General features: G+C 44.1%; 1 protein-coding gene across 1 annotated transcript; it reads left to right on the top strand.

The window, feature by feature from the left end:
* Positions 1-4,240: 4,240 nt before the first annotated feature.
* LOC119377290 (E3 ubiquitin-protein ligase UHRF1-like) lies at positions 4,241-13,333 on the top strand (the record flags this gene model as incomplete). The annotated part of the gene is made up of 5 exons (XM_037646823.2): positions 4,241-4,403; positions 5,261-5,398; positions 9,521-9,620; positions 10,171-10,436; positions 11,721-13,333. Coding segments are annotated over 5 exons (814 nt in total), but the record flags the coding sequence as incomplete, so codon positions are not given.
* Positions 13,334-26,593: the final 13,260 nt, after the last annotated feature.

Raw genomic sequence — 26,593 nt, 5'->3', positions numbered from 1 at the left:
ATTTCAGTTTAACGAAGTTTCGATATAACGAAGAGAGTTGCCGCTTTTACCAACTTCGCTATATTGAGGTTTAGCTGTTCTATGTACTATTCAAATGGGATTAAGTCGTTTTTATTTTCTAACGTGCGTATTAGAGAGTGACATCACCGAGCGATATGGTCTCTATCCATCTTGACATAAAACAAAGTTCTGTTTCAGTCAGGGAATTTTAGCAAAAACACTCAGGGAAAACCTGGAAAACTCAGGGAACTTAGAAAAGTCAACTCGGTAGACACCCTGTCACTGTAACGGCTTACGCTTTATGTTTACATGGAGTCTATGACGTCAACAGCAAATACAAATCTCAAAGTCTATGCTTTTTGCTGGCAGTAATCGAAAACACGTCATGGGTGATGTCCACACCCCAACAGTATGGCTAATTTTATTGTCAAGCCAGGCCAAAATGTGTGAAAACTAGAGCTGTGCGAGTAGCAAAATTTAGGGTGCGAAGCGAATTCGAATATTGAATTGTGAGTGCGAATCGAATAGAATATTTTTCGAATATTTCTCGAATATTTCTAGAATATTTCGAAGCGAAATTGCAGAAAAAAAAGTTGGAGAGGATTCCTAAGTATTCTTATGAGATAGCAACATGAAAGTTTTTTTTTGCTAGGTTGATGAAGCACTGATGGGGGTGGTGTTTCATAGTTATGAGGCAATGTAGAGGCCTAATTGTATTTATGTACATGATTTGGTGCAACCAAATTGTTGCCGACAACACTTTACACGTGATAGGCAAAGATGCCTTTTCCTCAGCCTCTCCTCCTCTTTCAACTTCTGTGGAAGCCCAACTAATGTGGTGGACAAGGGCGTGCTCCCTTCAAGTCCGGAGTTTCAAATCTGCCTCGTAGACATCATATTGTGCGCTACACTCAGCATAGTGGCATAGTTCAGTATTATACCATATGTGGTTTGAGTGAGCACCTTATCTGGTGTTTTTGTTTTTACTTTGTGACAAGTGACAAGCTTGAGTAGCGGTAAAGATGGTAGTGCAGACATGGCTAGTACCCTGCAAGTGATCTTGATTGACAAGGAAAAAGGATTTAGCCTTGTGGCTAGTATCTTGCAGACAATATCAATTTGCAAGGAAAAGGTTGACTCTGCTTGCTTTGGGATCTGTGGATATGTTGTGGATTTGTAGATAGTTACTGAAGGATATTTCATAAAAACGTTTCTTTTCCTATTTTGCTTATCTATATGTCCCAAAATTTTTTACACAGTTGCTGCATTATTTTTGCTGAGCAGTGTTATCTTATTTGTTGTACGTATGTGTGCAAATTTTTCGCTTCCTGTTATTAACCCGTCTCCCTCCTTCTTTCCTGCTCTTTGCACAGCAAGTCGAGCTTACAAGTTATTAACTCTTTCCCTACTGTGGGGAAAATAGGTGTTTTTTGCAGGCCACACTAGATTTCTTTTGCTGAAGGAACTACTGCACCTAGGTAATATTTTATGTAATGCATAAACAAAAAGCACAATGAATGAATTTTTCATGCGTGCAAGTTTAATTAACTAGATATATGTCATGCGAAAGATATAAATTGCCAGATTAAAGATTGCGGGGCAAAATTTAACAGAGTTTGTAAAGACGCATCTATCTTCTAAGAGAAAAATATAACAAAAGTTATGATATATACAAAATGTACTGCCGTCCAATAGGCACCATCTTTGAAAATTTCAAACTTTTATTGAACACAACCTTCCCAACAAAAATTTTACTGTAAGCATTACAATTGGGTGCACTGTATGGCAAAGCAGTTCCTCAATGTAAAGCATAGCGTAACGTCGCATTTCTTGCAGTAAACTCTTGTTTTTTGCGTGGTTTTCTAGTCGTACTTACATTTTTTACAGCTTCTATAAGTTTCCATCCTGGCAGGCTGGTGCTGAAACGCGAGCTGAGACGGCCTGAAGCAGAAAGCGAAGCTGACCGATCTTCCCGGCTGATTTGCATCATCGTTGCTCTCAGAGCCAAGTCCGACGAGACAGCAGCATCCTCAGACTTGCTGCTCCTCGTTAAATCAATGAAATCAGCCACTAACACACCGGAATGCCGATATGTGCGATCTTTTGAGGCGCATGCGCGCCGCATTCGGCGGCGGCCATTTTCACTTTCCACTTTGACGATCACGCAACTTTGGAGCATGTTCAAATATCAAGGCCACATGGGAAAAAAACGAGCTACATACAGAAGGAAATTGTAGTTCTTCTTAAGGGGAGACGTGAGTCTTAAAAAATGCTTTTTTAAAAGTTGGGTGAATGGCATGAAATTTAACACACTTATTCAGCTTTTTCTGCAGATTCAACACCTCTAAGTAGATTTTTAATAGCTGCATTAGAACAAAAGATATGCAATTTCTAACACATATTTAAGCATATTTCTTACAGGGATATTCGGCAACTTTGCTTTGTCAAATACAAAAACAAAGTATGTGGCAAGATTGCCAGGAAGCTGGTCTAGCCGGTGATGCTATTTATTTTCTTATAATGTTGTTCACCAATTTATAATTCTCGATTATCAGAAATAGTATGCAGCAAAAAAATTTCACTCACATTTACGTCTATTAATTTTGCATTCAAAGTTTGTCGAAGACAATTGGATTAGCATCACTGGCTAAACCAGCTCTCTGGCAGCCTTGCCACATACTTTGTTTCTGTGTTTGACAAAGCAAAGTTGCCAAAAATTCCCGTAAGAAATATGCTTTTAGAGATTGCACATCTTTTGTACTAATGCAGCTACCAAAAATCTAATTAGAGATTTGGAATCTGCAGAAAAAATGGGATAAGTTTGTTAAATTTTGTTCAGTTCACCCAGCTAATAAGAGAAGAGAAATAAACATTTATTTGTGAAACAGTGTTCCGAGCTAATAAAAGAAATAAAAAAGAGACCCGCGTCTCCCCTTAAGACAGATGGCGCAGTGTGTACATGAACGGGGCGGATTTTCTTGAAAGCGTTAATTCAAACCATCGATAGTGGGCTATCACTGCCCTATGGGTGCAGTAAGGAAAGAGTTAATAGTGTTTCTTTTAGTAGTATATTAAATAAATGAATAACTGAATTGATTTATGTTTGTCCTTTTTGGATTTTTATACTTGTGTTATTGTGTCATAGCCACTTGTAACATTGATCTGTATGTGGTCTTCCTACAGTGATTGCTGATAAGACTGGTAGTGTCCTTAATAGTAGAACCCCGCTGATACGTTTTTGAAGGGACCGTAGGAAATAAACGTAAGAGACGGGAAACGTAAGAGCCGAAAAACAGGAAAAACGGCAAAATATTTAGTGGTACAGAATTTTATTTCAATTCTTACGAGCAGCACGAAAATTGGCGCGCTCAGCCGCGATCTAGTCGATGGATAGAAACGCGGAGCTTAGGACGGCCTTATCCACAGAAATGTAATCAACGTATGTGATTTTTTTAACACCAACAGCTGTAGGCATGAAAAAACTAAGCACACGCAATCACGACCGGCGCGGCGAGTCCGACCGCGAACCGCACGCACGACCATGCGAGCTCCAACCAGCTCGAACTCCTCCCGTTCTCCGACAAATAACGATGATGATGAGTCTATGCCAACGCGATGGCAGAAGTGAATGCCAATCTCGAAGGCCTTGCTTTCGCAAGCAATTACGTCATACACGCCATGTTTGTGCAATGCAAATCTCAGAGGCTATGCTTTTGTCAATAGTAAATGCCAATCTCGAAGGCCTTGCTTTCGCGAGCAGTTACGTCATAGACGCCATCTTTGCAATTTGAATCTCGAAGGCCATGCTTTTGTTTGCATCAATTGAAAGATTGTTGCTTGCGCCTCTCATGCGGCTAATATTACGGTCAAACGAGGCCAAGCTGCATGAAAATGCGCCATGGCCGCTCTCTTTGGTAGTCACTCGTCGGCTCCGGGCGCACTTCGCGACGTATCATACGGGAACGGTCCGACAGTTACGACGTAACAGCTGGGTTCCCAATACATTGTATCCTATGGGAGCTATGCCGGGACCGGCGGAAAACGACGTAACAGCCGGGAAAACGCAGCAGTGAGGAACGTAACAGCGGGGTTCTACTGTATATAAATGTATCTTGTGTTGTTTGAAACAGTCTTTTTCATTAGCAATGAATTTGAAGTAATTAAACAGCATTGTGAAGGTTAACCATATAACTAATGTGTTTTTAAGTACGGTGAAGTCAAGGGGATTGTTGCCTTCTAGGTCTCTTGCCCGAAACTGTGCAGCGCCAATAAATGCTAAAGATGGTGCTGAAGCAAAGAATTGGCGAGATGGCAAGCCTGTGCGAGTGATCAGGAGCTTTAAAGGTCGAAAGCATTCCAAGTATTGTCCTGAAGATGGCTACCGCTACGATGGAATATACAAGGTGAGTCATTTACTATTTGTTCGGAAATATTAGTTGTTTAGCCTAGGAGTGACAAAAAAAGGGAGCCAACCATTACACTAGAGGTTTCTTATGGTTTATGAATAAAAATTTTTAAATCTTTCTCCTACTGTTCCTTCCACCTGGTAAAAGCTTTCGAACAGGGTTTTGTGGAGCTATCGCCACAATTCCATGAGAACATTACACTGAAAACACAGGTTATATTTACAGGTTGTTTACAACGCACTGAATGGCATACAAGATTGTGGCCTGCATGCATGAATGAGTCGGACGCATTCTTTCCCCTCCCTGTATGTTTACTCGCATATCTACCCTGACCGCATTAGTCCCCATTGCTCGATATGCGGTAAAATAGCCATCCTCTCCCATATTTTTTGGAACTGCAGGGAAAACCCTCCATCACCTAATCTCCTGGTCGCTCCGTCACCTGTGGCGTGGGTAAAAAATTGTTTCATTCAATAACCTGGGGTCCAGCTTTGGGCTATAAGTAGAGCCGGGGAGGTGGCTGACAGGCAAGGCTGGGCAGACTACCTCCCATTATAGATGACTCTAGGGTCAATAAAAGTTTTTCTTCTTCTTCTGCAACATGTCTTCTGCTATGCTGGCTGTCTTTTCCTCTTTTTTTTTTTGTCGGTATAGTGTTACAATATGAGTTCACATTTAATAATTTGCTACTCTGTGCCTTTACCTCAATGGATCATGACATGTTTGCATTGAAAATGGCACTTCTGCATGGACGGTAGTGGGTGCCTGTCCATTCTTGAGTCTCTTGCTGTGTGTGTCGCAAGCCATTGTTGTTTTTAATGATTTTACATGTACATTTGATTCTCTGGTTGCAGTTGGTGAAGTACTGGCCTGAAAAAGGCAAGTCTGGTTTCCTCGTCTGGCGCTACTTGCTTCGAAGAGATGACAAGAGTCCCGCCCCTTGGACGGCAGCTGGCAAGTTAGCTGCTGAGAAACTGGGTCTTTGCATGCAGGTTAGTTTCCAAATGTATCCCAAAAAAATGGGTTTCTTCAAGAGCATGCAGTACCATATACACTCGTGTAATGAACACACTTTTTTTTCCCGAAAAATCGAAGCAAAGTTGGGGGGTGTGTTTATTATGTGGAGTAAATTTTATGAAAACTTTTTCGGGATGAGCAAAAATGTGGTAATGAAAAAAAAAAGTTAGATATCTTACCTTTTGCAGTAAACGTACGCGTACACTATTTGAAAATTACACCATTTCCCGCTAAAGGGGACCATGAGGTGATGCGAAGCCGGAGCACTTGCACGATCGCGTTCCGTTGGCGTTCGTTGGGCATGCTACCGACCTCGCGTCGTGGAACGCGAAGAGGAACGCTACGCGCGTCTTGTCTTCCCTCTAGCCTGGCTGTTAATTCTCACAGGGCAAGCGGGGAACGCGATCTACAGGCACGCGAGAGGGGGCAGCGTAGGAGAGGAGAGAGGGGGGAGGGGACGTGCATGCGCTGGCACTTATCGCGGCGTTGCACAAGAGAGAATTTCGGCATGTCTAGCCTGCGTTTCAGAGGAAGATTGGAGAGGGAAAGGGGAGAGGGGAGGTGTGTGGAGAGGGTATGCGCATGCGCAGTAAGGGTGGTCACGCCGCACACCACCACCACCACCGGTTTGAACTCTGCTGTAAGATGCTTCGCATCTAAAACAGCTTTCTTGTTGCACTTCACTCATCTTCGTCAGAATCGCTAGACCTGTTGTCCAGGTCGCTGGCCACTTTGACATCTTGTTCCCACATTTGGTCGTCCTCACTGCCGTCCAGTGCATTTGCGATTCCAGTCTTCTTGAAACTCTTTGAGATGAAATCAGCTGGCAGCGAGCGCCATGCGTCCAAGATCCAGGAGCACAACAGCTCGACAGACGGCCTCTTAATCTAGCCAGTCGTCATCGGGGTGTGCCCTCCATGGGCCATCCAGTCAGTGTACAAGTGGCGCACACAGTCTTCGAGCGGCTTGTTCACACAAACATCAACGGGCTGCAGCACCTGGAATGATGGTGATCTCGGTGCACAGCTCCTTCAGTTCCCTGCATACGTTCTTTCCCAGGTTGTTGCAAAAACTGTCCAGCACAAGGAGAGACGGGAGAGGCAGGGCGCCAGGTTGCCGTCCCCTGACAGTGCAGACCCAATCAGCCATTAGAATGGCCGACATCCCTCCTTTCTGTAGGGCTCGTACATGCATGCCGGCTGGGAAGTTTGCCGTCGACATGGTTTTCCACTTGAAGATAACGTACAGTGGCAACTTCCTGCCATCTGCCGTGATAGCCAGCATTACCATAAAACGCTGGTTCTTGGCACCTGTCATTTTAATAAGCACACTGCACGCTCCTCTCTCATTGAACATCCTGCTCATCGGCATGTCAAAATTGATGGGCGTCTGGTCCGCGTTCCCAATTTGCGAGAGAATAAATTCTTGGTCCTGCCGCAAGCATATCACAAACTTGTGAAAGTTGACTACCTTTTCTTTGTAGGAGGGAGGCAGTCACTGACAAAGTGATGTCCGCCTCCTGAAGCACAGTCCGTTTTGCCGCACGAAGCGTGTCGTCCACCCAACTTGCTTTGAAAGCGGTGATCAAGAGGCCATGCTTCCTGTCTGTGGCTCATGCGTGCATTCCTTTCGCAGGTCCCGGACATATTTTAAGACATCTTCCACACTAGGAAACTCTCTGGTCTTCGGTCCCCTAAAGGCACACCGGTCCCGATTCGTAGCGCGCATCTTGTCGAGCTGCTTCCGTCAGTAACGCACACGGACTTCGTCAATTTTGAAATGCCGCAGCACAATTCTCGTCCTCAACAACTCCACAGCCTGTAGCTTGAAACCAGCCGTGTAGCTCATATTTTGTCCCATCGCCCTCAGCAGAATGCAGAACGGTAAAAAACTTGTATAGCCATTGGTGTAGTTCTAAATCCTGTGCTAAATGCAGGTCCACTACTGTAAAACCTGAGGAAGTGCATAGCACGGGCACCCAGCGATTCTCATTAGTAGAGGTCTCACTTAATGCCTTTCGGACCTGCAATTTGGGCAGAAAGTCTGAAAAATCTGACGCCGATGAGTTTCAGCGTCCGAAATTTCGGACGTTCTTATACATTGACATCTAGGGGCTGGTGATGGTGCCGCGAAAGCGTCCGAATTTTCGAGCATGTCCGGAAAATCGGGCGTCCGAAAAATCGGCAGTTGACTTAGTTATATTAATTTGCATGTACCCCCCGCCCCCCCCCCCCCCTCTGTAAAGATGGTTTCACTGCAGTGGACAGGTGCTATACCGTGAATATACCTTTCCAGGGAAAATCCGCACTGCCGCGCAGCCCTACTTCAAGGTTAAATGAACATATTACCCTCACATCGATTCATCATTTTTTAAGTTTAGAAGCTTCTTATATTGGCTTATATGCTCTAAATATAGTAAATTTTAAAACGTAACATATTTACAGGCTATCGCTCGCATTCTACCGAAAGTCAAATCCTGCTACTATTCAAAGTTGCTTCGACTTCCTTTGAACCGAAAAGAATGACATTTGCACATGCCTTGTTTCAATTACTGCAGCACCGCAGTGCTGTGATAATATGTGATATATACTATTCGAATTCGATTCAAAATTATTCGACCAAATCACTATTCACTTCGAATTCACTTTGAACCTAAAATTTACTATTCATATAAGCCTAGTAAATACGGTAAATCTCTGCAATTTTTTCAATTTCTGGCAATGGACTGAATGCTGTCAGACTATTGTTATTGCTCTAGCAGTGGCCCAACATTTTCATTTCTCATTATTGCTGGCTTGAAATGTCTGCTAGCAAATATGCCCATGCCAAATCAAGCATGATGTTGCAGAATGCAACCTGTTAAGTAATTTCTGCCATTAAAAAGTATACTAACAGTCACATGTTAGGAGTTCACTGAATGTCTGTTTAGCTGATGTTGAGTGTTTTATTTTTCAAATGAGTGAACTGGCTAGATGTAACAATCATTTGTATCTTTGTGTTTAAAATTTGGAGCTTCTGAGGCAGTGCAATACTGTCGAGGCTGTACAGTAACATTTTAATAAAATAATCAACGGCTGCTGCTTGTGCATAATGCTATCAAAATTATGCAGTCCTGTAGATGCCGTCATAGGATTAAACATACTATATACTAGAAATCATTAGGTTGTTTGCATGTAAAATTAGTAGGGGTGTGCAAATGTTCGAAAATCTCGAATAATGAATTGAATAGTGCTCTATTCGATTCAGTACTCAAATCGAATAGCACATTCGAAATATTAAATATGTTTAGAATACTTTTCAAATAATCGGCACTGACTGAACAACCCCAAAGGAACAGAACGCTGGAACATCTAGGGAGCACTTTTCTTGTTTTAATTATTGTATTAACAAGATACATGCAGCCCCACATTTTACGAGACTATCAATGCTGTATAATCACAGATGAAGGTGCTTCTGTTTAAAACTCCACTGTCACCGAAGCATAAGTGTCCTGAATCTGCTCTGTTCATCACGAGATTCATGATGTTGATTCATCAAACATTGTTTAATTTTTATGTTTCAGTTTTATTTAAAAGGTGCTGAGAAAGTACTGCCTTGAGTTCTGAAGCAACCGCTGTATTTCACTCTACAGTTACGAAATATCTTGTACGCTGTCACTGCTTATATGAGCTTACATCAGTTTACATAACTGTGTCATTTTTGGTCGGTTAAAGTGAATTGTAATGTTCCTTTGTTACTGTTTGGGACTATTTGTTCCAAATAAAATATTATTGAATTCTAGAACCGTATTGAAAATGGTTGCCTTACTATTCTAAAACTATTTGTATAGTATTAAATTTGTATTTGCATTTGATTCGGTGTCATCACTATTTGATTTGTATTTGGTTTGGTTTTATAATTTGCCATTCGCACACCTCTAAAAATTCGTAATTATGTATGTTCCATTCTTCCTGCCATCCTGTGGCACAATTTCGATAGTTCTACAACTTAATTGTGGGCCGTATAAAAATTATTGCACAGAACTGTTTATATTCCAGTCTTATATATATGTGCCTGCATCTTTCTGCTTTCTTATTCTTAATGGTTCTGCTTTATAGTATCCTGAAGGCTACCTGGAGTCTCAAGATGGTGATGCAAACAATTCTGGCTCAGAAAATGATGCTACAGCTGCTAAAGGAAAAGGCAAACGGTCTAGAGGTAATTTTCTCTTTGAAGACATGAGTAAAGTCTCACATGAACAGGCAGCCTCACTTTAAACCGAATGGTAGTTGTATTGAAGTATAATGGCAAATATAATGGTCAGAATATTTCTGCTTGTAAATATCTTGTTCAATTTAGGTTGTGAGCCTATTGTAACGGGATGTAGCATGTGCTTATTAATATAATATGTGCGCACAGCCTGCGGGTGTGCTCAATAATTAAAGGCAATTTGACTACCTTGAGAGAACCAAAAGGACGTGCACTCATTTTTTTTTTTAACTAACCAACTTTATTTATAGACACCAACATGTCTGCAGCAAAGTTGTGCTATATGTCACAGGAGGGATAATTCAAGAGTACTGCATCTGGTCACCAGTGAACAGGTTACAGCATTAGCCCTTCGAGTACGCAGCATTTTAGCTGTTAGAACTCACCTGAAGAAACAGTTAGGATGCTTTAATGTGGCTCTGTGATACATTTTATGAATTTTGCTTTGAACGACGGTGCATATTTTGTGTTCATCTGAAATATCTTGTGAAACTTCCAGCAAGCTCTGGTGAAGATGTGGCTACTCCAAAGAAGCGACGAGCCAGCAGTGGGCAGCACGGAAGTTCCTGGGCACTGGAAGCATCGGTGTGCAAGACAATAGAAGCAGATAAATGCAACAAGCGGCTCTGGAGTGAATGCTTGGCAATGACATCAGCAGGCCGGGTGGCTTTCCTGGATCGTGTTCAAACAGTGTTCACATGTGTGTGCTGCCAAGAACTGGTCTGCCACCCTGTGACAACACCCTGCAACCATAACCTCTGCCAGGTAGGCGTCAGTCTCTTTATGAGTGTACACATTGGCTGGACATCTTTTCTGGTTACTACAAAAACTTGAAGACTTTTTTTGTTAATTTATGAAAACTTCTCATGATAGGGTAGGAGGTTTTCCAGCAGGGTGGTAGCCGGGTGTTGTTTTATATATCGGCAATAATTTGTGGAGTTACTTCTTGAGACAGATAAGTGATGAATGGGGCTAGTTGGTGGTAGTATATAGCATTTTAGAGAAGCTTTGAATGTGATGCAATCATGAAAGTATAAAATTGAAGATAAGAGATGACAGTAATCGTTCACATTTTTGTCTTTGTGTTTTGTTGGTATTTGCATAAAAAAGCACAAGCATTATGGACCGCTGCATCCGGCTCTGCTGCAGCGGTAGGCCGATAAGTTAACGGTGGTTTCTTGGCCCGCACTCGCTACAACTTGCACAGTCACGTGTGCCAACTGGCTGACGCGGGCCAAGAAACCACTGACAGCTTATCGGCCTACCGCTGCAACGGAGCTGGCGAGTCCCGGCCGCAGCTGATTTTGTTAGTTCAAACCACGGCTGAGAGCAGCATTTTCGCTGCACGTGAATGTGCTAGTCACGTGGTTCTTTTTGTATTTCGCGGGCTTTCTTTGCAGCTTGGAAAAAATGGTATGCGTGAGACTTTCTTTATCGCAAATAATGCAGTTGGGGTTTCTGAACACTCTCTCAAACTTTGCAAGTAACATTTCTTGCCTAAAGTCATTATTTAGCAATTTAGTTAAATAATCCAAAGGAACAAATTAATTATTTACCAAACAAAAAATTGTCCGTAGTGCACAAGGTTACGGTCAGCAATTTGCAACTGATTTCACTCGCCTGTCTCTAATATTGTATTTTTTAACCCTTGGCTAAAGTTAGCTGGCACACCCGGTATATCAGCAACGCCACAGTGGTTAAATCATGAGCATGAGGGTTAGTCGTCGGGATGGAGATGTGCCACAAGGCGTCAACGTGGGTGCATCCACGTAAAACAGTGATATAGCTGCCAAACACCGATGGACATTGTACAAGCTCTTATATATCAGTGCACAATAATAAACAGTCAACTACTTCTGTGAAGACACGTTTCACTTTCGTGTTATACCGATTTTCGATTTTTATAACAGAGGGATCAGCAATGTTTTTTCATACCTAGTTACATTTCTGGAGCAGCACTGACATTACTGCTTTCTTTATTGCTGAAAACACTGTGCTTCCCTTTGCATAACCATGGTGTTCCCTTCCCGTGTGTTTGTGACCTTACAGAGCTGTTTGCAGAGGTCTTTCAAGGCTGAGGTGTTCAGCTGCCCAACGTGCCGCCAGGAACTGGGTAACACTTACACTCTGTTGGTCAACAAGTCCCTGCAGAAAACACTGCAGGCACTTTTCCCAGGATATGAGAATGGACGATGAGTGGGTTTAGGGCAGTGTTCTACTTATGCCTGCATTATATTGCTAACCTGCGCTGAGGGAGGTGGTTAAATTTGATCACACAACATGCATTTACTGTAAAGCAACGTAGAGGTCCAAAAAGGAAGCAAACTTGGCATAATGTGAAGTTTGTAAGATCTTTCAAAGGGGGGATAGTAGGACCAGTTTGCTGTTTTTCACTGAATCTTAGCTGTGTTTTTACTTAGGAATGTTAGAATCTTGTTTGTGTCAAAGACTGCTTTATTGTATGCTTGTTCTGTTTATAAACTTGTTTTTGTTAGCATGTTTCAAAATTTTGAACGCCTGTTTTATACTCAATGTCTGCTTACTAAAGCCATGTTGCCTCAGTTTGTGTTTTCAATGTATGGTGAAGTTTTAAAGTCACTAAATATGTTTTATATTAGCTTTTTTTGTAGCATGAAATCCAACGCATTTAAGAAATGTCACTGAAAAGTGAATTTTGTGTTTGTGAAGTCCATTGGTGACATTTAATGGTGTTTGGCCTTATGCTTAAATAATAACTGGCACACATGATGTGCTTGCATGCTCTCTGTACTGTAGTACCTACGAGTACAAAATGATGAACAATATGTTAGGAGACCGATAGCCTCATGTAGGAAGGCATGTATGTACAAGTTGACTGTTCTGTGGGATCGAGTCTTTTACCTTTTTTTTTGTTACCACATTGCACAGTATCACCTGTCTCGGTACTGTAAATGTGCTCACACACAATCATTTTGATTAATGCTACTTGTAATCTGGGTAAATGCTAAGTTTGCCTTTCTATTTCTGCTTTGTGACATGGCATCACAAGTAGCAAATAGTACTGTACCTTAGCAAGGAACTGTTTTTTATATTGTGTAAATATCTGAGCTTAACTTTTTGACAATAAATGGTACATTTACACTGCATGTCATGCTGAATTACCAGGAGGAACCAAAGGTCAGGCCATATAGCATATTGGCTGTTATTACAAAATTGTGCAATGTTAAAAATAAGAAGAGCTGCTGATTTGTGGTAATGCACAAGGCCTAATAAATCATTTTTTTATGATCCTCCAAGAGATGAAAAAAACTGCACTTTTGACACTCAGTGTAGAATCCTGGTATTGATGTTAAACTATGTTTGCTGTGCTGATTCTGTGACTAAATCCATGGCATGCTGTTGCTACAAAGCCCAGTGTCTGAATTTTACATGTTTGCATTTTTTCCATTGTTGTAGCCTATTGTGCTTTATCTTTATGTAATATTTGACTCTTTTGAAAAGTAAGGGAAGGGGCGAGCATTTTTAACGTTTTTAAAGGGACCGACAACTGGCGAGAACGTGTGATTAGATCATGGTGGAAATAGAAGGACCTTGATTTGTCGTGACAGATTCTAGCATCTTTTTCATGATAAGAGTATGATTTATATTTTTAAATCACGTTTAAAAGTAACAAAAATCAGGTAGGTCACACAGCCTAGCGAACTAGCCTTGGAAGCTGGAATATGGAGTCGTTCAGTTTGCTGTAGTCTGATGCTTTCATGCTCACCATAACTAGTGCTCAAAATTAGAGTATATGTATTGTTATCCATCCCCGCTCTATTCTATGCTGCTCACGAGGTGAAAAATGTTGTACACTGATAAGCAGTGCTTCATTCACGGTCACTAGTGGGATCTGTCGAGGTGCGGAGTGCATCCATGTGCAGCAAACGGCTCGCACAAACACTAACTGCTCCCAAGCTCACCTCCTACTGCTTGAAGCATGTGTTGTGTGTATACGACTTCATAGTTGCCGCAGATCGAAATTTTGTTTTTTTATTATTATTATTATAAATTGCGGCATTTACCGCTTTACCATTCCTGGATTAGACGCTCTGACTGGCACACATTCCATTGCGCTAAAAAAGAATGGTACCATAAAAATTGGTTGTCGGTCCCTTTAACGTCATACAGTATGACCGACTTAAAACAGAATATTGCACTTGACAATGGGCTGCACTTTTGCTACCCCAAAAATGACCACAATATGCTTGAATGCATGAAAAAATAAAGTTTTTTTTGACACTTTTTCTGTCATCAAGCTTTCGTTTGGCTCCTTTATGTGAAAAATGTGTTGCGGTGTTATGACAAATCTAGAAGCCAGTGTTTGTGACAAATTAACTGCTCAAGCATATGCAGCTTATAAATAAATGTTGCTTATCAACAGACTATACAGTTAAAACTCAATCTAACAAAACCCGAATCTATGAAGTTCCCGATCTAACGAAGAAATTTCCATTCCTCAGCAAGTACTCATAGGTTCAATGTTGGCATCACCCCGAATTAACGAAACTAACTTGCCTCCAAACACGGTTTAATGTTTTCCTGAAATAAATTAGCAAAATACAGTCGAACCCACTTATAACGATCCCACATATAACGATCTATTGGTTATAACGACCATATTTGGGTGCACTTACGATTTTCCTATGCTAACCATTGAAGCTGCGTCCACATATAGCGAACATTTTTCAAAGCATCCTACTTTTACAACGAACACTTCAGACACGATCGCGGTAAAAAATATAGCGCACACGAAGCGAAAAAAAGTTAAAACATTCCTTCTAAAGCGTGACAGGGGCGAGCGCTCGCGCGTGCCTCGCGCCAGTTTACTTGCGACTGAGATATCCCAGATCGGCGAGCACCGCACGCAGATTTCGGAAGCTGCGAGCGAGGTCGCTCACTTTCCAGCCTTTTTCTTCAGTGGCAGAATGGCAGTGAGGAAGAAAAAATAGTAGGCAGCATGAAGCCTTGCGATCAGCTTTCGCACGGTAACCTTTCCCGACGCCGTTCTCTCCAAACAATGCCTTGGAACGCAAGAAGGCATAAATGCAAAAAGTGATAACCGCGATAACTTTCCATCGCAAAAAGGTTCACTGCGTCCCGAAACTCGTCGCAAAAGGTCGTCTGTCTTTACGGTAGCAGAGACCGGTCGATCGGTGATTACGACTTCCGCGTGATTGCGGCGATGCCTTCGCGGATAAGAAAAGAGCGAAGGCGAGGTGGCGGCCGTCGATGAACGTGCCATTATGACTTATAGCCGACAACCTTATCACAGTCATCTGTAGATATCTACTCGGCTGCGCGTGTGACGTACGCCGTACACTGCGGATTGACGGCGGTACGAGCGCGCCATGCTGCCGTTCGCAAGTTCGCCGCGTCGGGCGAGACCGCTTTAAAGTGCGCGTCGCTTTGGAGAAGCGAAAGTAGCTCGCTGTTGTTGAGTGGCGCGGGCACCGAGAAACGTCGATGCACTGACAGCGAGCGTATACTGCGTGTTTGACTAGGTGACAACTGAAGTGCGCCGCGCATTATCGTGCAGGGCCGCGAGAGCATCGCGGAAACGTCGAGTGCGCGTTGCTCGCAAAATGCTTGTTTTCGCCGCGTTGACCGAACAGGCTACTTGCCGCACCCGTGCACGGTCCGGAGTGAAGCAAGCACGAAGAACGTACAAACGCGCGCATACGGCATACAGCAAGCGGCCCGGCAGTGACTCCGCGAGCAGAGTAGGCGACACGCTGCACGCAACTAGCCAGGGATGATCGGCTCCACGTCGCGGTACCGCGCTTCGGTGAAATGATGTCAGCTGATTGCAAAGGCGGTTAATTAACTCGTGAGCACGCAGCGGGCGTCGCTTCACGACGCGAAAAGGCTTAGCTTGTCACCGAAGGGGTTGTTAGCACTTAATAAAAGTGCAAAGAAAAAAAAACGGCTTGGCCGCTAAGCGCATGTTTTTAAGGGCGAGTCCATATACAACGAACTACTGATATAACGACCACTTTTCGCGACACTTTCGAGTTCGTTATAAACGGGTTCAACTGTACTGCGATTTCTTTCTAATTTTGACGCAAGGCAGGTTTTTCTTCGAGCGTGTGCTCCGACGCTCTAAGACGCGTAGCTGCCCTGGTCTGGAGTGCAGTTCTATTCTCATGAGGCTGAAGCTGCTCCCATGCACGAAACATTGGACTGAACAGTCGGTAGCGCTTTTCCGGACCAGTTGGTGGTTTGGACGGTTGTGCTTTATTGTCCCTGTAAATGCTCCCACAGGAACGCTATGGTGGTTGCTTTCATAATTTCATGGTTTATGCGACAGATGACACTGATCGTCTCTTCACAACTTTCTTGCTTGTTGGCCTGCTCACACGATCACTGGTATTGTTCTCCTTGTCTTCATTTATAAGCAGCCTTTCACAGCTTTATGTGACGTGGTCTGCGTCACCAAAAAATGGTAGGCTCTATGTCTGAGCCACCCTTGCGGACTTTTCACATGCACAGGCGTGAAGTAGCTTTTGGGTGTCGCTATGTTGCAATTTTAGATTTCTAAAGACCGAAAAGTCCCTTTCCTGATTATACGAACTTCCCGATTTAATGAAATAATTTAAGCGTCGTCATCACTTCGTTAAACTGAGTGTCATCCGTAATAGTGCCCTTGATTGTCATGTTCCTTTTCGTATTTTTGAGAAGTATGGGAGTAAATGCCATATTTTTAGTCAATAATCAAGAAGAAATCAGGGTTTTGTAGGAATTCTAAAGTTCTGGTTTTTGTGCAGCAGTTTACTAAGGAAAATAACCAATGATAAAGGATTCACTATGGCTTTTATGTATTTCCACGATGCTTGTCAACTTGTATATGTTTTTTCCTGTTCGTTGTAGTCATGTTACTCAACAAGTTATTCAACGCTGACCTGGAGACCCCTTTGAAATCATTTCAGAATTGCTTACGCACACTGAAGGCGGCAGCGTACGAGTACGCCACAAAAGCCATCTGTCATTGTGATCTCATAACAGCTGTAAAACTGCACGTCACCAGACTTACAAATCCTACTTTAACCAAAAATCTGCTGCCCGCAACCACCCAAATTAGGATGTCAAAAATAGCTTGGTATATTCCGTCCGTATAGGCTCGCGGACGACGTACGGAAAGCGTGAATACACGCGCGTCGTCACATCATGCGCAGTCCCTTGCGGTATACATAGATGAACTTCATATGGATCCGCTATAAACCTCCACGCTCGCGCCTCCTTTCTCCTGTCTACATGAACGTTGAGGCTTAAAGGAGTACTGACATGAATTTTAAAATTTTTCGGGTTGTTGCTCTAATTGAAAGCACGGGTGTCGAGAACCCTAAAAAGAGTGTCGTGGTGCCTGGGGATGCATTGCATATATTTTTAATACCGCTTCTTTCAACCAGCAGTATCGGTTTCGGTTTCGAGAGGGCGGCTTCATAGTGACGTGTCAAGTCGGCCCGTGACGTCGCGGGCAGACTGCAACCCACGAAATATGCACCTGCTGTCCTTTGCTGTCAGTCGAACGTGGTTCATGATGAGTGAACTGTCGTCCAGTGCCTCCGACAGCGATTTCTGTGATTTAGGCTGCATGCAGAACCCAGATTTCGCAAACCAAGTGAGCTGACTTGAAACGTCATAGGGCTCTCCATGCGGTGAAGCTGCCTTGCAGATGCCGGGAGATGAAAACTTTAAAATCAAACTTAAATATTTATACGTGTTTCCCGGATGCGGTGTGGGGAGAGCGTTAACACTACATGCCAAGGAAACCAAAAACGTCCGTTTTGCTGCACTTCAAAATCGTGTCAGTACTCATTTAACTTATTTCGATGCCCGTTGCAGTGATGTGATAGCTGCGCCAATTGTGCCAAACTGCGCCAAGACATGAAACCTGCTACATCCTGCTACATCACCGCTGTTCTGCGCTAAAACTGCGCCAAACTATAAGCACACTAGCGGAAAAACGTGCGCAGCGCGCCGCCGGCGTCAAAACGCGACACTCCAAAGCTGCCGCATGGAAAATTTTTCGTGCCACGAGAGGAATGGGTTCGTGCATCATTTTTCGCGACACGCTGCCCGGCGCTTTCTGGGGGACCTGACCGGGCGCAGATTGATGGGTAGGCTAGTTAAGCGCTGGTTTGGCTTGCTCAGGCTTTTGGGGGCCGACATAACCCTCTTCAGACTGCTGTAAATTGGCGTGACCCCATAAAAATGCACCTTGGAAGGAGCGGCTCGCCGCGAGCTGGTGTGACCGCACCGCCGCAGCAACACAGAAGTAAAGTTTCAGCTGTTAGTACAGCGGCGTCCATGACTGTCTTATTTTTGCCCCCTTTTTTAAGTTCCGCTACTCGAACCAGTGTTATACCCCTATCACACGGACAACCTTAACCGTGGTTAGGGGTAACTACACAGAAGAAATAACAGCACTTAGTCGCCTAACCGCGGTTATCGCAAACCGAGAAGCTGGGAGGATGGCGGACAAGCATCGCACCAGCCGTGAACTGGAGCTTCGTGTTGTTTGAGGATTTTCACTGAACGCGACTCCAGTCGGGGAGCAAAACTCGTGGAAAAATAGGTTCGCCGTGGAACGGCTTCGAACAAAGACTATTCCGTCCTCGGCGGGATTAGCAAAAAGCGTATCGCGCTACCCGTTTCTCGGGGGAATTGCTTATAGCATTGTTCGTGTCTCGCTGTCTCAGAGCCTCAGGTCGTTCCACCAAGTCCATAACAAGATGGACGAAAATGGTGACACTATATCATCTTGGAGTCGCCAAGGCAGCGATGGCAGTGGATTTTGCATTGTCTGCAGTCAGACTATTAACCGCGAACAGCATGGTTTTGCAGCGATAAAGCGACATGCTACAAGCAAGAGGCCATTGAGGCCACGAAGCAGCACCGGAATTCAGCAGGTGTACTGAAAACTCCGAAGACCTGCACATCAGACGTATTTGGACTTGACAAAAATTGCAACCCAATCCGATCCAGGCTTTTTGCGAACCCATAGTAAACCAATTTAGGAGGCGTTGATGTAAACGTAACCTGCTGATACGGATTCGTGAAATTCCCCAGCCGTCGGGCGACGGTCGAGAGCAGAATGCCGTAGCTTCGGAAGTACGCGCGCGGCCAGCGCGCACACTGTCAGAACTGTGGTTATTGTTTGCCACAACCGCTGTGGGCGAAACCGCGGTCGCTCTTGACACTATCATGTATGGCGACGGCGAAACTGACGGAACTCCGAAACTGCACGCGCGTTCAACGCCCACCCAGTCCAAGCGACGCTGCTTCCCGCAAACGCCGCGGACAAAACCGCGGCAGATGCGATTATAGATAGCAACAACCGACGTAGTTTTGAAGGCACGTGCGCGGCCAGCGCAGGCGGATTGAAAACGGAACTACCGTTTGCCGCAACCGCCGCGCACGAAACCACGGTCGCTATCAACATGGCTATCAACGCAATCATCGATAGTGACTGCGAGCTCCGAAGGTACGCGGCTAACGCAGCGGTAGATTTAAAGGCGTAAAAAAATGCACGAAGCAGTGGCGTAGCCAGCCCCCCCCCCCCCCCCCCCTTCCGGAATTTGTTTTTGCTACGGCATACAGAGCCGGAAACGACACTTCAGCACATCTGCCTGCCCGGCTCCCACTTCAAATCATGAAGGTTCCCCCCACCCTCCGAAAAAAATGTCTGCCTACGCCCGTGGCACGAAGCCTTTCGGCGTTCTTGTAGATCTTCACTTGTCACTATGGTGGAGCGGACTTCACTTAGTTTTCAGTTCGCCTCATGTGAAGCTTTGATGCGCGCTTTCGCAGCAGCCAGCTGCGCCGTCCCTTATTGGTCCGTTCACATGTGTCCCAGAAAGGCATACGCGAGTTCTTTTGATGGAAATAAATGTTTTGTGCGTACATCGTTGTTTGAAAACAGGTTTTGCTAGTTTTTTGATGATAAGAAATTTTGCCTGATACGAATATTGTCACTCCCCCTTCAGATTCGTATCACCGAGATTCTACTGTAGCTGGGAAACCTTACCTGCGTTGTTTGTTTGGCCACCCTAACCCCCGTATTCTTAAACGCACCTTCACTCGAGGCTTCGCCTCGACTTGACCAAGTCAAGGCGAAGCGCCCTCCTCCACTCAAGGAGCCGCTGGGTTTCAAGAACGCTCCTCGGCCTTTCCTTCGCCAAGGGACACTTTGCCAACGCTCCCTTGACTCGAGTGGCTTCTGATAACGAGAATATTCCTAGTGTGGTTAGGAAATAGCTGTTTCTGCTCAATATTTATGTGCTTTTCTTAGTTAATCATCCTTATCAGTCGACGTTACGGCAAAATACACGCCTTTAAATCTGTAGTGTAGCTTCCGTAAGCTTGAGCCGATAGAGTAAGCGAAACCCCCGCTTGAAATCTGGCAACAGTCGCATCCCGGCTGCTGAAAGAACAGCTGATTCCGATGTGTCTGCTGCTGATCGTTTCCACGCGCTTAACTTCTTTTATGCCGCATGCGTCTGTTAATCGCTGTATGTGATTACGGCAGTGTCTACTTGTGTATTGTTCGTGACCCAGCTTTCGCCATGGTGACTGACGAACTACTTGATTGATAGCGAAAAGCAGGGCCCATCGCACGGACGATTTGTCGTTTTGTTTAGCCTCCTGCTGCTGAGAGCCTTCTGTTCATTGATGCAGCTGCAGAACGGATAATGCGGGTGAGTCATTTTTACATACGATCACATTATACTGATGTGCTTGGTGAATTCGCCACCGCACTGTGTGCAGGAATTTCTTATCGTAGGTAAATTTGCTCTCGATGTGGAGTGCTAGCATAGTTCATAATTACAGGAGCCTGTGCAATTGTTATTTTCTCATTTCATTTCTTGAGACATATAACGCGACACTGGTAGTGGTTCCGCTTCGTTTATTTTACAAATGCGGTAGAGACTGCTCGCAGCTGCTACTCATAGTTATCACAGTGTCGCGTTAAGGAGTACGTATGCTATGCATGTGGTAGAGCGTTCAAATTAGACTGTAACGCAGGTTGAGGAAAGCATTCGCTTGTGTTTTCTCCACTATCGACGGAAGCAGTGTTTTAAAGTCGTTCTTTTTTTAATTGGCAGCGTATGTTGTCGGTTAACTTGGACTGATGTGTGTTTGGTTTCTTCTTAACAGCGTTTATTGACATCACGTATACTTTATGCAAAGTTTTAATATTCAGATGATGCATAAGTTAGCAGTTCATTACTTCCATAAACGTTTTTCTATTCGCCGTGCAATTTGTCGATATACCTAACGTGACTAATTCTAATGGACGCAACGGCCATATTTTAAAATGTTTGTCCTGTCTTTTTATTTTGGAAGCGCAGGCAGCCTGTAATTAGTGCACGAGTGCCCTGTGTACTGATGTTTTGGCATTCATTTGCAGTTTGTGACCCCTGGGAATACCTGCTGAGGAGGGCGTCGGCGTCTGTGCTGTATAGGGACGCTTTGGCATTCCAGAGCATCTTTTCTTATTCTGCACATCACGAGACTGAAGCCGTTTCTGCCTTTTACTGCTGTTCTGCCTTAACGACGACCGTGTGGACGCACTCAACCTGGGCGGATGTGTTGCAAAGAAGCAGAGTAAACTACTCTGCTGATTCAACGAAGACGACAGCACCGAAATGGTGAAAGATTCTCAAGGGCCTTGCAGTCATCGCAGCTACTTCTGGTCACAAGAACCCTGTAAATATTTGTAAATATACGCTATCAAGCAAAATCAGCTTGCCTACCTGTTGAAACAGCGCCACCTCAATTCCATGGAAGAGGAACAGTGCTGCATTCTATAGAACGTGTTTGATTGTTGTAGAACTGCTTTTTCTGTATAATCAGAGCAGATCAGGTTTTTGCGATCCTGTCCGAACACGAAAGCACAGAGATAACTCTAAATCAATTGTAAAGGGTAAATGATTTTTTTATTATATATGCTTGATGAAGAATAACGTAGGTGACAAAATACAAGTGTGTAAAGCTGCAAGGTGTCCGTCAATAAAGCATATGCAGCCTACATACTGTCATGAAATTCGAGCTTGTAGGACATCATAAAGAAGATACAGGTGGTAGCCACACTAGTGTGACTAATCCATGCAGTGCAGCTATTAACTGCAGCTTTTCTTCCGTTGTATACGGTCATGCAAATGCTGCAAATACTGCACATTTGTAAAGAGTGTTGGTGTATCTTCTAGTCTCAGCTGCCAGGTTCCTGCACAAAAGAAAGGGTTTATAAATAATGAACATAGTGGTACATCAAAGCTGCATTTTTCTTTACTTCTCGTTCTACGCACATTCTTCAGCACTTCTCGCCTTGAACAGGCATGTCTTTTGTTGACTTAATGAGCTTTCACTGTTTTGATACATGTTTGGGCCAGGCACTTGTGCACCTGAACAGACGTATGGCTATCCAACGCCCATTAGCTTCATTATATAATGGCTCAAGCATCTACAATTACACTGCGTGTGCTATTGTTTTCTTAAAATTTGCCGTCATTGCTTAATTAGAAGCAGTGTTATTAAGCTCGAAAATAAAACATTCATTCATTTCTCTGCTGTATCTTTTGTGTTTTGATACGTTTCACGCATTTTTACATACATGCGGGTTTCATACTGCACCACCACCTGGTTAATTTCATATAGCTGGGCTTGGACGTCCATAGATATTGTGGGCTACATAAATACTGTATAACGAAGCTACGAATTACGTAGTTATAACTTTCAATACTAGCAACTGCACTCTCGTTGTACCCCATTAGATTGTCTTTTGCTTTCCATAAACCATCCCAAATATGGATCTGATCAAACACAGGGAAAATGTGAAAAACAAAATAGAAGAATGCACCTTCACGTTGATACAGAAGATCTCCTTGCAGAGGTATGCTTCTTCGTATTTCGGTTAGGGTAGTGAAGATTTACATGAGCGAAAGCCGCTCAGGTGTGCGGTGAATGCCGGCGCATGAATAGTCAGGTACGCACCCATGAAGCTAGCACGAATAATTCACCCATTAATTGGAGAAAAGTTCGCTCTTTCACTTTCCTTTCGCTATCGCGCAGTCTTTCGCACCGAGCTTGAACTGATGCGGCGTAAGGTCTTCAACGAAATACACATGAAAGCACTGGCGACCATAGTATAAGACTTGAAACACTCGCACGATGACTATCCGAAAGCAGGTAATCCATTACTCATGCACGGAATGCAACACATCACGGCACAAGAGCGCGGTCCTCTTGACATCATGCCCGCCTCTCTCGGAGCCACAGCAGCCACAGTATACCTGAGCCGTTGCCGAACCACTCGAAGACAGCGCCATAGTAAATGCGCACCTTCACTGTCGAAAGCAAAAAGGCAGCGGCAGGGCGGCAGCTTGATCCATCGGGAAATGCAGAACAAGTGAGCGACGCACCGCATGGATGCCACGCTGACCGTGGCCTCCGAAATGACGAGCGCGCGGCCCGCTATGTCGGAGGCCACGCGCTGACGCCGAAACTTCACTCAAGGAACGATTCAAGGTAGCTCCCGCGCTACCTTGACAATCTCAAGTGAAACACTCGAGATTTCCTCAAGTCGAGGTGCGTTTCGAGTGAAGGGCGATTTGTGAATCGGAAAACGGCCCTCAGGGAGCGTTTCGAGTGAAGGGTCAAGTCGAGGAGCGTTTGTGAATACGGGGGTAAGCCATTATAAGACCGCAACGCCACTGTTTACGCTTGCGGGGCTGTTCTGTGATCCAATGGTGTCATGCAAACACCCATTACTGGACAGAACTTTTCATTTGAAAAGAGTTCCTCCTTATTTGACTGTTTTGTTTCACACGGTTCATTTTTCCACTTAGCAGTGAGCTTTTAGCTGCTCCAGAATCTGTTTTCTCTGCTCCCAAACCCGTTTTTGACTGCTCCAAAAGCCGTTTTACCTGCTCCAAAACGCACTTTTTGCTGCTCCAAAAACGTGCTCCAAAACAGCTTCAGTCAATCACATCACTGCCGTTGATTCTGAGAGCTCCATGCAATAAGCAATGCAATTCATTATTGGGGAATTGTGGCACCTAAGCCAATGGTATTTTTATATTCTGACCTCTATTTATTATCACCTTGATATGTAATAAACATTATAATGTACTAATAAAAGAAACTGAAAATCATGTGCTAATAATACACTACCTCTTCTTTTATGCAGCAAATTCAGTTGGTTTGTATTGCCCCCACAGCAAAACAATGCAATGGCAGGACTAAATTTCAAAAACGTTTTCTCAACTAAAACAAAAACTAGTTTGATTAAACTTTCTTTGGACAAAGCCTTTATGATTCTCAGTCGTATGCCCTTTTCCGCTTATTTTTTCTTGGACCACCTTAGGGGGCTACAGACGTCTCAACATTGGCCAATGTAGCGTTTTTGCCAAGTTCAGGATTTAATTTTAGAGCCTATGGGCCGTACACAGGCAAAACAAAAAATTTAGCAGATAGTACGTTTTATGGAGAGTTTTAAAAATTTATTCCTGCATTTCATGATAATTGTCTTCTGTAAAAAAATTCCCGAAAACGCGACAATTTACACAACTTTACCTACGCGCTAAGGAGTAAAACATATAAAGCTCCTATAAGGAACTGCGCTATAATGAAATCACAATGCTCGAAAAACGCAAAAAAAAGCAAGTGTTGAAAGAATGCCTGCAACAGTCGATTTATAGCATTTTTTTTTTTTTGTACCTGGTTTTCCAACATTTCGCGAAGTTCCAATGGCGCTCACATGCCCCGCCACGGTGGTCTAGTGGTTATGGCGCTCGACTGCTGACCCGAATGTCGCGGGATCGAATCCCGGCCGCGGCGGCTGCATTTTCGATGGAGGCGAAAATGTTTGAGGCCCGTGTACTTAAATTTAGGTGCACGTTAAAGAACCCCAGGTGGTCGAAATTTCCGGAGCCCTCCACTACGGCGTCTCTCATAATCATATCGTGGTTTTGGGACGTTAAACCCCAGATATTATTAAATTATTATTATTATTAATGGCGCTCACGTGCCCAAAAATCTCTTGCCGCTCAAATTATTTTGGGAAAATACTGTATTACTAATTTCTATATGTGTGTAATTTTCTCAGATTTTTTTAGAGAAATTGATTTTTGTCGAGCGCACCGACTGGGACAGTTGACGTGGAATGACCCATATATATATATATATATATATATATATATAGAAAAATATCCGGAGCCCTGCACTACGGCGTCCCTCATAATCATATTGTGGTTTTGGGACGTTAAACCCCAACAATTAAGAGAGAGAGCAAGAAGTACATTTGCTCTCAATTTGACGTGATTTTTTTCAATAGTGAGTGATAATTTGCTTTTCAAAACTGTTTGAAATCGAGGAAGAAGCTGCACAAGCAGATTGTGCAGGCTGGGCCGCCTAGTACGGCAACACAGCAGTGTTTAATAACATTATGGAAAATTGCCGTCAGTTTTAACAAGTACAGTCACATTTGACCTGTTCTTCATCTAAGCATTCCATCTGGAAACTTCCGTCTCAGTTTGGCGTTGTAAATACAAAGAGTATGAAGAAAAACAAAACAGGTGGCTGACAAATTCAAGGTACTTAGCAGATGTCCTCAAAACAAGCCGAGTGATCTTTTTTTTTTTTTTTTTTTTTTACTGTAAGAGCCCATAATATAGTGTTTCCGAAGAGGAGGACCTAGTTCGGTCGATTAGTTTTTTTATGGAAACCACATTGAGCTGGTTGTTCCAATCCCCCGTTCCAATCCTGGGGCCAGTTTGTCGCGGCCTTCCGAGCAGAGTTCCTGCCGGTCGACTACGACTACCGTATGCGGCGTGAGCTGGATGCCCGCACGCAACATCCAGACGAGGGTCTGCGAGAATATGTTCGGGCAACGCAGGAGCTGTTCCGTCGGGCTGATCCCACCGCTCCCGAGACCGTAAAGGTGTCGCACGTTCTGTGGCGCTGCCATCCCCGCTTTAGGACATACCTTTTTGGCCGTTTATTTCTCTCCCTAGAGGAACTTGCAGGCTTCGCTCGGCAGATTGCGGAGATGCTCTTTTGGGAGGAGCACTATACTCCCCCACCACCTGCCGACGTTGTTCTCGAGCCAGCCTGTGCCTGGAGGGAGACAAACACTGGGACAGTGCCGTCGCACTGTCCCCAGCCGCGAACTTTCGTGGCGGGCCCGGACAGAGAGCTCAGCTCTCTTGGCGGAAACTCTCCGCGGTGGCAGGGGTCCTGGACTTCCAGAGCTTCCCCGACCGAAGATCCCCTGCCACCAAACCGGTCCGCTAGACCGGCAACGAAATCCTCTGAACGCCGGAGGTCCCTCTCGTGCCGCTTATAGGCCGCAGGCACTGAGAGGGTATTGGGAAGACATGAACCAGGCTGGCTCATGCTACACATTATATAAAATTATGAATGACTGCGAATTTTTATACTGGGTGTCGTTCCTTGCCCTCCTACTTTTCCCAGCTTGGGCGGGGGGTGAAGGGAAATGTGGTGATCCCTTTACTCCTCCCCACCGGACCCTCCAAATAAATGCGCCTACGTAAACCGTGTAAACTCAAATTTTCTTTGAAAAAAATGTGGGTGATTGCAACGTTCAACTACCCCGCATTGTTTTAAAGACGATAGTCTTTCTTGGGGAACTTAAACGCAGAAATTTTGGTCTGTCTGTGTCTCTCTGTCTGTCTGTCACCCGATTCAGCCACCCGGCCAAAGTTGAACCACTTGCCGAACGCCCAGCCATCTTGAACTGGTGGCTAGGTTCATACTTGTGTACATTGTCGATCAAAAAGCAAACATTACGCATATCTGAGGCGCAACATCACTACGTAAGTATTAGGTGGTTTGTTCCTTTACTAGAAAATACATAGATACGTAATTCTAAAGATCCTAGT

This window comes from Rhipicephalus sanguineus, unplaced genomic scaffold, assembly GCF_013339695.2.
Source record: "Rhipicephalus sanguineus isolate Rsan-2018 unplaced genomic scaffold, BIME_Rsan_1.4 Seq43, whole genome shotgun sequence".
NCBI classification, from domain to species: Eukaryota; Metazoa; Arthropoda; class Arachnida; order Ixodida; family Ixodidae; genus Rhipicephalus; species Rhipicephalus sanguineus.
Note: the sequence above shows the minus strand (reverse complement) of the source record. Positions and strands in the feature narration are given on the sequence as shown.